Source organism: Ursus americanus, chromosome 29 (assembly GCF_024610735.1).
Source record: "Ursus americanus isolate L20-20 chromosome 29, mUrsAme1.1.p, whole genome shotgun sequence".
Taxonomy (NCBI): Eukaryota; Metazoa; Chordata; class Mammalia; order Carnivora; family Ursidae; genus Ursus; species Ursus americanus.
The window spans coordinates 21,258,686-21,272,947 of NC_142155.1; the positions used below are offsets into that span (position 1 = coordinate 21,258,686).

A 14,262-nucleotide genomic window follows, 5' to 3' on the forward strand; every position below is an offset into this window, starting at 1 on the left:
GGCAGAAGGAAGCATTGAGCACCTGTTCTTTGACTAGATGAGGACTTATGAGTGGCTTGTTCCGCTGGTACCCTCTGCCCTTGAGCTGCCACATTCAGTCCTGACAGCACAATGACAGTGAGCAGCACCTTCCTTCCTTCCCCTCTGATGGAAAAAAGAGAGGCTCCTCAAAATAGAATGCCTATTTGAACTTGAACATAGTTGTCATGTCATGTAGTCTTATGAAGGTATATTGTGTATTTAAGTTGGAGAATCCTAGAAATAAGAATATGTGAAGAACCCTGGTAGATTCTCTGTTTTTCCTGGTATGACTTGTTGCCAAAGTCAGCATTTGTCTGAGATAAGGGTACGAGGTACATTAAGCCAATTTTAAAAATCTTTTCTGTTCATCTCGTGGGTATTTTTCTATTTCTAAAAAGTTCTAATCTGTCCTATATTCAGCTATAGCTTTTTTTATGTATCTGTTCTTTTGAAAAAAATATGTCAATACCATGATTCTAAAACTAACATTCTGTTATTGAATAACAAGAAAAAAAATAATTACAGAAAACAAACTACAGAAATAGTGTGGTATTGTAATGGTGTTTATTGCTTAAAAATTCCCAGACGAAGTGGCTTCCTATTATAAGACAAAATAAATATCTTAGTCATATTAAGACACCTAAAGTGTCTAGCTTTTAAAGGCAATAAAAGCTCATTAGGTAATTATAAGCAAGGTTATTTTGGAAAATTATATATTTGCATAGCATTTTATTGTGTAGGGTGACTCTCATGTGCTACCAGGATTTAGAAACACTGTGGTAGTGTTTCCGTGATATATTATGAGCTTGTAAGATGCTGATTAAGTTGACCTTCCTTCCTTGCCATCCCTGAGATTGTTTATTCAGTAGCAGCTGTCTCACTCTTGCTATTACATACTTACAAACAGCACAAAATGTAAGATGATAATGAGAGGCCTGCAAAGGCAATGTCCCTGCTCTAGAAAAGCTTGTAACTGAGTTGTGTAGACAGAATATAATCCACCCCTCCCACACATACACAAACATACAGATCAACAATGTAAAAATAGGAAAGTATAGATGTCACGTTGGCAATATAGCTCCTCGATACTAGGTAAGTAATCCATAGATCTTGTGAGACTTTGGTAAGGCATCGTAGAGGTAAGGAGGAAGGGGCTAGGCCTCCCAAGGGGTGTGACTAGAATGAGCGTTAGGTTAGAACAGAGGAATCTGGAGATGTGGTTCTTCTTTGTCCCTCATCCTGGCTCACAGATAAAATTATATGTAACATCATTGTGAACATCCAAGATGTGTGACAACAGATCTGTCTGACCAAAAACTCAAACTGTAGTAAGTTTACAGATTATGAGTCAGGCTTTGTCTGCGTAGGACCTTTAGTTACTCATTGAGTGTTAACTACTTTTTCCTTTCCAAACTCTTGGATTTTTCAGTAGTTGATTAGCAATTTCATTTTATTACAACTAGTATCGTGTTTGTGGTTTATGGCTACAAAAGATTAAAGATTTGCTTTGCTTTGAAATTATTGTCTTCATAATAATAGGTACTCTCAAAGACGACACCTGGCTTCTGAGAAAAATAAATTCTTCAGTTTATAAAGACTCTTTTCTACCCTGGTGTGTTCCACTGTCTGACTTGATTATTTGCTGACGTCTTCCTCTATTTAGACTCCATTGATTAGGGGCGACTCTTGTAATGTCTCTTACCTACTTACGAGTCCTAAGTAGAAATGCACACTGTCTTCTTGTTAAATATATAGGAGTTTCAGAAATCGCTTGGAGCCAAGCATTCTGTCTATGACACCACAAACAGAACTGGGCGTTCTCTGAAGGAGAAAACCTCCCTGGCTGACGACAACCTGAAACTAGATGACATGCTGAGTGAACTCAGAGACAAATGGGACACCATCTGTGGAAAATCTGTGGAAAGGTAGAATGTTCTTGAGGGCAGTTTGGTGACCTTGTAGGCTTCCGTCAAGTATACAGTTGTGGTGCTTTGTAGGAACATTCTAGAAACCTTGCACACCTCCTTTGCCTGGGAACTTCAGGTCATCTGTAATACCCTCCTTACATAGTGCCTGCACGGAGAAGGCTTTGTTATTCATTATTATTTATTTTTAATTACTCGATTCAGTCAAAGGTGACATTATCCTCCAAGCCGTCATCTCGTACCTGACTTCTCACTAGTCTCCCCAGGTCTGCTCTTGTCCTCCTTAATCTAATTTCCCCATAACCACAGAGTGGTCTTTTTAAAATATGAGTGGGATCTTGTCATTGCCCTGCCTCATAACTTTTAGGAACTTAATATTATTGAGTGTGAACAAAACACAGGCTCCTTAATGTGGTGGGCGAGGTCCCCCAGTCTGACCCCAGCGTTCCTTTCCAACTTCCATCCACTCCTTTCCAGTCTTCTTTCTCATTATACTTGAACCGTGAAGACCCAAAACTAATTTCAAAATCTTTAAGTACTTAGAAAGTACCATACTAATAGAAGAGTTCAAGTATCTTAGAAATGTTTTCAAATAATTCATAGATCCTTGATCTAATTATTTTTGTCAGTATCAAGATTAAATAGAATATTATATTCTAATAATAAAATTATATTGGAATAGAAAATTAGAATGTAGTCTACAGAATATATAGGAAGAATATAAAAACTTTGGTGTAAATTTTTAAAAATCCTTAAAACCTTCAATTTCAAAAGGTTATGTGCTTTTTACAATGTCCTATAAATGATTTCTTGCCAAGCAGATGCATGAATGCCAGGGGGCGGAGATGGGGCAGGCTGTAACTACAGACAGCATGTTGGGAGATTTGGGGGATGATGGAACTGTTCTGTTTCTTGATTATGATGATGGTTACATGAATCTCTGCATGTGTTACAATGAATAGAATTGTACATTCAAAAAAGTCCAGTTACTGTATGGTAACTTAAAATAAAAAAGTTTTAAGGCATATTTTTTGCTGAAGAAACTGAAGGGTCACTGATTGATTTCTAGAGGTGATGATGAGGGAATTTTCCAAGAACAAGTGCTGTCTATTTAAGGAATAAAAAAGAAAATTTGAGAAAAGTTTTGTTATTTTCTAAGGAAAGCAAAGAAACAGCACTGAATACCAATATATTGTTTTTTTTTTCTTTGAGGACTGCTCAACCTTCATAAATGGATTTTAGATGTTCAGGTATAGGGTGGCTTTTTTGTTGCTCAGATTGACTTTTCTACCTTTTTCCCCAGACAAAACAAATTGGAGGAAGCCCTGTTATTTTCTGGACAATTCACAGATGCCTTGCAGGCCCTCATTGACTGGCTGTACAGAGTTGAACCCCAGCTGGCAGAAGACCAGCCTGTCCACGGAGACATTGATTTAGTGATGAATCTGATCGATAATCACAAGGTATTATTATCTGGGACATTTTATTGATCTCATTTGATTATCCTGAATTTAGAGGAAACTGTAACCACTTACCTTAACCTTTTAAAATCTAGAGACCATATATCATACTACATAACAGTCTTTAATATTGATATATGTGTACATTTGAGCAGAATCAGGAAGCCAACTTTAAACGTCATACAGGAAAATTAGTATCAATGAGACACCTTTTTTTTTTTTTTTTTTTTTCCCCAATTTCCAGATCTAAAACCTTTTAGAACTTAGAAAGCGATTTCGTTCTCTGGTGCTTTAAAACATGTTCCAAGAATATTTTACAGTCTTTTGTTATTCATGTAAATAATTATGTAATGTAATTTAAAATCACTCCCTCAGTGACCTGGAACTTGGTCATTGCATAAGCGTATGGATTTGTGACATGATCTATGGGGGTCAAGATAGGTTTCTTTTGTATTTTTAAAAACCGTTTTAACCTTGCCCCTTGAACTTTAGCAATTTATGAGATATCAGCATAGGCTCTGAGGGATTCGATTATTACTTTAAGTCAAGTAGTTTCCTTGCAATCTCCTGAGACGGATTTAAAATTTTTGCGCCAGTCAAAGGGAATATTCAAGACATCCGGCTGATACTGAGTGCAAGGGCCGAAATCATGGTACAGTGTATTACAACGAAGAACCTCGAGAACAATCTGAGGCACAGTAGTGATGTGGAATGGTTGTACCGGAGTAGACGTATACAGATATCTTACAGCACTGTACTCGAATTCACGTTTCATTTCTCCTCTATTATTTTGGAATTCAGAAACTGTATTTCATTTTAAAATGTTCTGTTTATACTTCCCTAGTTATGCTATTTTGATCTTAACCTGTCCCTTTTTAAATAGTTGGTCCTTTTGCATATTTATTTCCCCTTTTCTGGTTCTGTTGTCTGATTATATCTATAAAAGAGAGTTTGTTATATTTGAGTATTATCAAAAAATCAAAGAATAAATGAAGAACTGTGATTGGGCCTATAAAAAAATAAAAATTTTGGGTTTTGTTGCTTTGCCTATAATATAGAAACAAATGTTTTGCGCATGATTAATACAAACTTTTTTATTCCTTGGCATTCATTCAATGAGTAATGAATAGTGTAATGTTACTTTTTACATAAATGCCATTTGTATAAACTCACTGTCTAAATATTTACTCCCTTCAGCACTTGCCAGGTTTTTTATATATTAAAGGTCATCAAGAATGAGTTAATCATTCAGCATTAGTAATACAATTGGAAGCCTCGGGAAGAAGTTTAAGTTCACAGAGTACGTTGGAAAGTCGGCTCAGAACTATCTGGCCAGTCCTGTTACAGATTATATAGACACTGTATTTTCTGTGCCTACGTATGTGTGTGTGTCTGTGACTGTCTGTCTATCTGCAGGCTCATCTCATTTAACACTGTTCGAGTGAAATCAAGCAAAGAATTCATTACACTATGTTTGGATTATTTTTGATGGGCTCACTTTTATGAATGATCTGATTATCAGACTAGAAACTCATGGATAGAGCCAGAATGATAGGATGTGCTTGGTAATATTCATTTGTGATCATCTTTTAGAAAAATAAGTTAATCTTATTCTCTCCATAAGCTTGGTTAATTTGAAAGGTATAGTTGCACACAGAGACTCTTGAATCAGAAATGAAGTACCCTGGGCTTATTTTTCGAATTAGGTCTGTGGCCAAAAGAAGGCCAGTCTAACTCCTGGCACATCAGAGTTTATCAAAATGAGGCCAAAATGACAGGTAAGGATGTGAGCCTCTAAATTTTGACCTGAGAGGTTAATTCTCAGGATACCGTGAAAGCTGAAGCTGTGTAACAGAGAAAAGGACTGCATGCCACCTCCCTGTGAGCTCCCCCGCCATTCCCTCCAGTACCCCCGCTCAGTACCCCAGGGTGGCTCAGTTCTTCATTAGCTGAGGTTTTCTTTTGTGGAATTGAAATAAAGAAGAGTGGCCACTACTATTTAAATCCAAGGCACCATTTGAAAGGTTTGTTCACTTAGGAGAATGCTAGAAGATTGAACAACTTTATACAAGACTGTTCTTCACAGCGCTCCGATGGGAGCCCCGTGTGGTGACTTAGCTCCTGAAGTATCTGTGAGAAGTATGGCTCCTTAAACCGTACATCTTAGACGCTGGTATATGAGCTCATGTACACGTATATTCCAAACTGTGCTTTACTGGTTTGGTTTTATAACTAAAAATGAATTCCTTATAAAAATATGGTCTTTCTAGGTTTTCCAAAAAGAACTGGGGAAGAGGACCAGCAGCGTGCAGGCCTTGAAGCGTTCTGCCCGAGAGCTCATAGAAGGCAGCCGAGACGACTCCTCCTGGGTCAAGGTCCAGATGCAGGAGTTGAGCACACGCTGGGAGACGGTGTGTGCACTCTCCATATCAAAGCAGACGCGCTTAGAAGCAGCTCTGCGGCAGGTAAAAGTCTTGTAAATTGCAGCTGGGGGCTAGGGAGAAAGGTATCAAAGCCTCCACAAGAACTGCTCTTGCGGAGAACTGTTGCATCTGCTCCTTTCTTAACTGGGACAGTGATGGAGAAGGAGATTCTTAGAGCATCCTTGCCTTGCTCCCCGCCCCAAGAGTTTAAATTACTCATAAAGGGAAGTTTTCTCATCTTCACATAAAAGTGCTGCTCGTAATTTTTCAGCTCAAATATGTAATGGGCTGCCATGCATCTAAAATCAGATTTTGTTAAAATGGTGAATCACTCTTCATATAGGCCTTTTTGATACATTGGAGGTCTTACATTTGTGAAGTGTAGCAACTTGTATCTATCTTTTTAGTGGGAATAATGCGTATTGTTAATAATGTAAATTTAAGACTTTTTTTTCATTGAGAGGAGGATTTGATACTAACAAGCATCTTTGGGGATCTTCTTTGGGGTGTGTGCGTGTGTGTGCGCGTGTGTGTGTGTGTGAACTGTTAGGCAGAGGAATTTCACTCAGTGGTGCATGCCCTCCTGGAGTGGCTGGCTGAGGCGGAGCAAACCCTTCGTTTCCATGGCGCTCTCCCAGATGATGAGGATGCTCTTCGGACTCTCATTGATCAGCATAAAGTGAGTTATATAGAACTCAGTGAGAAAATCCAATAGACTCGTGATTGTACATGTCAACTGCATGCATATTTCCCTTCCTGAGAAGTAATTAAGATCTGGCACATTTGAGAATTTACCTGTGTCCTCCTTGCTTACATAGGTGTGTCCCCATGCACCTATGTAAGTGCAGCTATCTTTTCATGCTTTCTTTATGAAGAAGGTGGTTATTCTAAAATGAGTCACCGTCTCCTATCTTTTGGAAGTACATTGATTTTTGGGGGGTTATTTGGCTTCTGACCAAAACTGGTCAATTTCATTGCACTTGCACATGCATTTCAAAGATGAAACTTCCCTCATGAGCGTTTGGCATTTGTACAGTTACACCACTAGAATTCTAAATTAATAATTTTGACCTTAGTAAGCAAGACAAGCAAGTAATTTAATAAGTGGTCTTCAAATTTTGTTTCTCAATCTCTGCCGGTCTGGCTTTAATCGAGATCCACCTTAAATTCTTTTGAGAACTAGCCCGTAGTGTAAATTATAAACTTAAAATGGATTCTGTAAGTAGATACACTATTGAATAGTTAACCAAATAAAAATCTGGCCACTGAGTTTTCAGGTCAACATCTGTTTTGTAACAGTGCCTAGAACTAGCAAAAGCCTTAAGAGAGTGGTCTGGATACCTCTTAACACATGCTTTTTTTTAATAACCTTTGACTTTAAAACATTAGAAATTTGTGATACTTACACTCATTGCGATATTGATGTCAACATGTCCCTTTAAAAGATCTGTTTAACACCACTGAATAAGCTCATCTTCCAGGGTGAGGTTGGAAGGACATCATTGGTTCCAGTGTAGCGTAGATTATGTCATCTGTGGAGACTTCTTATTTGTGATTACTGTGCTCTCTCAATGATGGGTTGCCTAACCTATCGCAATGAAATATTGCCTTGTCATTAATAAAAGTGAGGCGAGCTTGTCTAACATTATCTGGAGGAATGGAATGCTCCATAAACCATTTAAAGTTGAAGCTAGAATGTAAGAGTAGGAAAATGACATCAAATTTATTGTAAATTTTTGATTCAGCTCAATGTTTTAAAGAGCTATTATATTACTGTTGGCTGACCCATCAGCCAACGTCGAGTTCCACTGACATAGTTGGGTCTCAGAGTAGCTTCTTGAAGCCCTGTTTACGTATCTAACACCTTACAGTAAGGAGCCCACTTGTGGTATCAGCACCCTCACAACAGGAGCAGGAAACCCCCAGAAACATCAGGAGGCAGGTATCTAGAGCAGAGGTAGTGTTGTGGGTTTTTTTGTTTTTGTTTTGTTTTTACAACAAATTATCTTTAAATATTTTTAAATAGTGTAAAATTACATGTAATTTTATAAAAGCCTGCTTAGTACTAATAATTCGCAGTAACATCATCCATTCTTTCTGATTTCCTCTGCTTTCTTCACACACCGACCCAATAAAAGTAAAACAGAACATTTAATTTCTTAGCCCCAGGACCAGAGACTTCTCGGTATAGTCCACTTTCTAAAAATTGCAAGCTTTCCCACGTCAACACAGAATGCAAGTAGGGAGTTAATCGTCCAGCCCATGGCATTCTGAGCAGGACTTTGGTGCTGCTAGGTTAGGGGTGATTAAAAGTCAGGCCACCTTTCCTTGGGAAAGCACAACTGTTGTTGACCTCTGGTTTTCTCTTCCTAGGAAAGTTTTTTTTTTTTCTTCCAGTTAAGCAGATCTATACTGGGGGAAATTAAAATACTTTTAAAAGTAGGTGATGATAGGGGCGCCTGGGTGGCTCAGCCGTTAAGCGTCTGCCTTTGGCTCAGGGTGTGATCCCAGGGTCCTGGGATCGAGCCCCGCATCAGGCTCCCTGCTCAGGGGGAAGCCTGCTTCTCCCTCTCCCACTCCCCCTGCTGGTGTTCTTTCTCTCGCTGTGTCTCTCTCTGTCCAATAAATAAATTTTTTAAAAATCTTCAAAAAAAAGGTAGGTGATGATATTTAAAAAGTAGGTCATGTTAGTGGAGTATATTGTGAATCGAACCTTGACACGACAGCAGGAAAAGTGTGTAAATGGAAGGTAAAAAGCATTTATTGAGTCGCAAAGACACAACATTGAATGAGACACAGTCTTCTGATCTTGTGGACCTTAACGTCCCGTAGGCGTGCATGGAAAGAGCAACAGGCCGGAGAAGGGGGTACATGATGGAACTGCTTCACAGAGCCTGAAAACAGAAGGTCAATAGACATCATAGGAAACGCTTCCATTCCCAGATGATCGCACGGCATGACTCGTACGGAGTGTCAGCTGTGTTTGCAGCCTCTGCAGGCCTTGTCAGTGTGACTAAGGAATCCTTCTTAGTGCTGGGGTCCAGATTGGGGTGCTGGTGGATGCTTGAAATTCACTGTGAGGTTTTGGAAGCATGCGGCCCTTTTTTAAGGCAGAGGTCCTCATTTGTAGCCACACTTTCAGAGTTTTGTGATTCGTGTTTCTATGGATATAGTTCTGATGGTAGAAAGCAGAGTTAAGTGTGTGAGACATTTGCAAAAAGGTTGATTCGAAAGCATTCTGAAGCCCGTCAAGGCTTATTCATCCCACCAGAGCAGGGAGTGGCTGTTTCTGGCTTTTGAAAGCGAGGCTTCTCATGCCGGCTGGCTGTCAGGCCCACCCCCTTCACGCTCTCCCGACTCTTTCCTTCTGGACATTTGGGCCCTCTCTCCCTCACCCCAAACATTTATAGCTCCTTGCCCAGCCTTCTCTCTTCCTTTTTGGTACATATTCCTATCATTCCTGGCACACAGTTCATGCTATTTTAAAAATCTACAACTTCCTAGTCTTATTTTTTGGACATTTTTTTTTCAATCAATATTATTTTTGTCTCTGGTAGTACTTTCTCTCCTAGTCCTATCCTCCATTAATGTACTTACAAGATATCCAGATCTGGAGGAGTGTTTTCTTTGTATGACATGTTTTGTAAAGCATGAGATGTTATCCAACACATGTACTTAGAAATACGTGCTGGAAAGTACTTCATTTCCCATTTTTCCCTTCTCCTCTCTTAATTCCCCAATTAGTCAATTATTCCCAGCTGTGAATACACCAGTTGAAGTTCTCGTGTATTTGCTTAACTCTGACAGTCACCTGCATGTCACTGGAGTTTTGTTTTCAGCCAGTGCCAGCAGCTAATCGAAATCTTTGCTTCTGCTGTAGGAATTCATGAAGAGACTGGAAGAAAAACGAGCCGCACTGAATAAAGCTACCAGTATGGGAGACGCCATGTTGGCCATCTGCCACCCCGACTCCATCACCACCATTAAGCACTGGATAACCATCATCCGGGCCAGGTTTGAGGAGGTCAGTGGATCTCGGGTCATCATTAGAGCAGCAACGGCTTTGAGAATTGGGGGTAAAGAGACTTCAGCAATTGAGGTACATTTATGACCATGGGAACAGGAGGCCTCTGCAAAGAAAAATGCTCTTTAAAATACCTTTCTGTGTGCATTACCTGTCTCTGCAGTCCACTTTTATTCAAAAATTAAAGCAGTTTTGCAGCTATGTCCCTGAAGCATGAAAAGGCAAATATTTGGTTCTCTGCATGACTTCTTGTCCTGCTTCCACGTTGTCTTTGTCGAATAATCCAGCACCCGAATTGTACTTCAGAGGAGTATATGCTTGGGGAATGGATTGCATACATGAACTGAGTTCTGTATTTTAAGATTTTGGCTATTTTTATTTCCACTCAGTGCTACACGCAATAAGCATTCTTGAGCCCTCAGAGAATGCATATTTGAACTCAGAAATCTAAAGGAAGCCTGGGTGTTTGACACCCAATCTCTAAATAAGGGGGCAAACATCAGCGGGGGCTCTCGTGTCCTCTGCAAGCTGGGTCTCGGTACCACTGATGGGATCTAGAAAGACTGGAAGTGTTACGATCCCAGGCCCACGATGATCCGAATTTACATTTAAACATTGTGTATTTTTACATCAATTAAATTATTAACTAAGATGGATGAAATTCAGAGACGTTTGTTTCCCCAACAGGTGCTGGCCTGGGCGAAGCAGCATCAACAGAGATTAGCAAGTGCTCTGGCTGGCCTCATTGCGAAACAGGAATTGTTGGAGGCTTTGCTGGCTTGGTTGCAGTGGGCCGAAACAACACTTAGTGACAGGGACAAAGAAGTCATCCCCCAGGAAATCGAAGAGGTGAAAGCCCTCATCGCAGAACACCAGGTAAACTAAGTATCATCCTAACCCTGTCTTCTCGGATACTGTCTTTGTTTCACTGCCACACTTCTCAAAAGATTGCTTTGTGCTTCTTACCGTCACGCCATCAAACACTCAAGTCCTTCTTGCGTTTATCCTCCGCTCCGTCCTGTCCTTCTGCTGTGTCTTTTGGCGATCTCGCCCTCCTGTGTTTTACTGCTCCATGCTTGCATACTGTACTCTCCGCTGCCGCGCTTCTCCCACGATGACCGTCAGTATTTCAGATACATCCTGTCTACAAGGGAGCGCATTGTCTTGCCCAAAACAATGACTTCTCTATCCTACCTGTTTTAAACTCTGATTTATTTGTTTGCTTGTTACTTTGTTTGATACACATTGACAAAGGGAAACATTAAATGTCAGCTTAGTTGACTAAGCAGCTAACATTGCTATTTTATTTTAATAAAGGTCTGAGCCATTGATGTCCGTAATGGCCCTGAAGTGCCTCATGCCATGTTCTCTGTGATCAGAGTTTTCCGGTGTGACAGATATTCCAGAAATGTGTTTCTCCACTCTTCACTTTTATTCCCGTCCTCTTTTTTCCATCCCTATTCACCACAGTCTCTGTCTTTGCTACATATTCCAGAGAGAGGGATATCTAAGTCAGCAGTAATAATAAGCCAAAATGTGGCAAGATAACCAAACCTCTTAAATGGGAACTTTAGCCTGAATAACTTTTATCTCCCTTGGCATAGCGTATGTATCGAGAGGAATATTTAAAATATATCCACATTTAACGTGGATGCTGTATGTCACTGTAAATCAGAGCCGTCTTAAGTATTCCAAATACGTAAGTGAAATGTGCTGCAGAGAAGTCCTAAGGACCAGCCCAGGTAACTAGTTGCTTTGCAGATAAACGCTCACTTTAAGATTCTTCAGGAAGAGCTTGGAAGCTCTCAAAGATCCTGGTTGATACAGAGATAGGTTATATCAATTATACAGCTGCTCCCATGTGTGGTCTTCAAACTTCAAAACAAATTACGGTTACAGTACTTTGAATTACTTACCAGGTATAACATTTTATATTCTTTAGATATGAGTCAATGCTATGTTATGGTGGCTTACATTTTTTCCCTCTAAAGATACAACATGTTGGTTTATGCCTTTTTTTCAGAATGAATTTCAGAAATTATAGCATGGTCCTTTTATCCTTTGTTTTTAGTTCATTTCTAAAGGTAGTTTTCTCTGGTGTACTTATATTTAATTGACATTGACGTTTCAGACCTTCATGGAGGAAATGACCAGAAAACAACCTGATGTAGACAAAGTTACGAAGACCTACAAGAGGAGAGCAGCTGATCCTTCCTCATTACAGTCCCATATTCCAGTCCTGGATAAGGGGCGAGCAGGAAGTAAGCAGTGGCCAATTTCTTTAAAATGAACATAACTAAAGCCAAGGAAGTTAGTTTTGAGTTGTCGTTTGAAATTTCAGAGCAATTCGTGATTCTATGAGCTCTCTCTATCATAAAAGTTCTCCTTGAAAGAATACATGGGCTCAAATATTGTAGCAGCTTGTTCAAAAATAAGGAAAAAGGTATATCCAGGTCTCTCTATGTGATTTTATTTGCTTGAAGGATATCTTTTAGATTAGCTAGAAGAAACTGGAAAAAATTTGCAACAAGAACAGAAACTATCATTCCCTTTTGCTTCTATTATATAAATAACCTTACGGTGGGATATAACAGAAATGACCATGACCTGGATAAAATTCATGACCTAACTGTTCATTAGTGACCAGCAGTCCAATAGATTTTGCCCATGTTCGTATAACTTCAGACCCTATTTACTTCTCAGGCTACCTTGACTCCACGAAATAATGTCACAAAATGACATTAAAAACAGTAATAGTTGGCTTGGAGAAGATTTAAAAGAAGCACAATTTATATCTGAATAGTGGTAATTTGATATATTTCTGAATGGTGCCTTAATTTAAAAAAAAAATGGTTTCAGATCTCTTGTAAAGTTGCTGTATTGCTAAGGGGGCAAGGTAACACAGTGGTTAAGAACTCTGGAGACAGACTCCTTACCAGTTGGGAAATATAACCTGGGACAAGTTACTTAAACTCTCTCTGAGCCTCAATTTACACATCTATAAAGGGGATAATTATAACCTCATTGGATTCTGGTGAGGATTAAATGAGCTAATGTGTATGAAGTGCTTAGCATACCTCCTGGCATGTAGTTAAATCCTCAATAAATATTAGCTACTAGTATTTCTGTATAGCCTCGTAGGAGTTAGGAACTCTGGGCAAATCCCAGCTTGGACATTCAGTTCCGATATGACTTTAGGCCAGTAGTTTTTCTAGGTCACATTCGATCATTTAGTTAGATGAGGAAAATGCATTAAGACAATTGTTCTGTGATGTTATAGAAACTTGTGAAAAATAACCAGAAAAGAGGGAGAAAATGTTAGGAAGGGAGTAAATTGGGGTATGAGACTATGCACAGGACACATGGCATCTCTGTGGAAAACGGACTTGGATGAAAGCTGGGGTCCTACACACATTTCCATATTTGGCCAGAATTTGTGAAGTGTCTTGCTGTGACTCAAATGGCCAGTGTCTCCTGCCCTCACCTGCCCTCCTTCCAGCCTTCTCTTCTAAGAAGGGCAGCTGGGTTTGTGTAGCTGATTCTAAGATAAGTCTCACTGCCCTGGGAGATTTCTTTTGTCATTCCTTAACAAAAGAGAGGATCACAAGGTACTTCGTTGTCATTGAAATGGCATAGATTTTAAGCTGGAAAATGTCTTAGACCTAGTTTTGTAAAGAGAGCTTTCCAGTATTTAAATGACCCTGTCAGGATATGTTTCTCTGTATCATATGAAAAAAGTATGTGATCCTTGGTAAGTAAAACAGATTTGGACTTGTACATTATGCATCATCGAAATAAGTTATTTCTAAAAAAGTTGATTCAGTCTTAGCTAGGAACAATAAAGGCTAACCCTTAACATATTTCAGAACCCTGTAAACTCCCTCCTAACTAAAGTTGTATTTTAATAGGAAAGCGCTTTCCAGCATCAAGCTTATATCCCTCTGGATCCCAGACACAAATTGAAACCAAGAATCCCAGGGTCAACTTATTGGTGAGCAAATGGCAGCAAGTTTGGCTCCTTGCGTTGGAAAGGAGGAGGAAGCTTAATGACGCCTTGGACAGACTGGAGGAGGTTAGAAAACTCCTATATTCAGCACCCCTGATAAATGGGATATGTGGGTTTAGGGAATCGATAAAGTAAGAAACTACGGTTGACCCTTGAACCACATGGGGGTTGTGGACGCCAGCACCCTCCCCCCCACACATGCACACACTGCATAGTCAAAAATCCACATATAACTTTTGACTCTCCCCAAACTGAACTGCTCTAATAGCTACTCTTGACCAGAAGCCTTATCGCCTTACCTATAATAAGCAATTAACAAAGTTGTATGTTATATGCTGTATTCTTATAATAAAGTAACCTAGAGGAAAGGAAATGTTATTAAGAAAATCGTAAGGAAGAGAAA

General features: G+C 39.5%; 1 protein-coding gene across 23 annotated transcripts in view; it reads left to right on the forward strand.

Annotated features, from left to right (window-relative positions):
- The window catches only part of DST (dystonin), a 452,944-nt gene that overhangs the window by 423,830 nt on the left and 14,852 nt on the right, over positions 1-14,262 (forward strand). For all 23 annotated transcript variants that reach the window (XM_087856988.1, XM_087856983.1, XM_087856986.1 and 20 more), the window contains 8 exons: positions 1,777-1,946; positions 3,250-3,409; positions 5,677-5,871; positions 6,380-6,508; positions 9,710-9,853; positions 10,541-10,729; positions 11,985-12,114; positions 13,762-13,925. In XM_087856988.1, the coding sequence (XP_087713114.1) occupies positions 1,777-1,946; positions 3,250-3,409; positions 5,677-5,871; positions 6,380-6,508; positions 9,710-9,853; positions 10,541-10,729; positions 11,985-12,114; positions 13,762-13,925 (1,281 nt within the window). The remainder of the gene's footprint in view (positions 1-1,776; positions 1,947-3,249; positions 3,410-5,676; positions 5,872-6,379; positions 6,509-9,709; positions 9,854-10,540; positions 10,730-11,984; positions 12,115-13,761; positions 13,926-14,262) is intronic.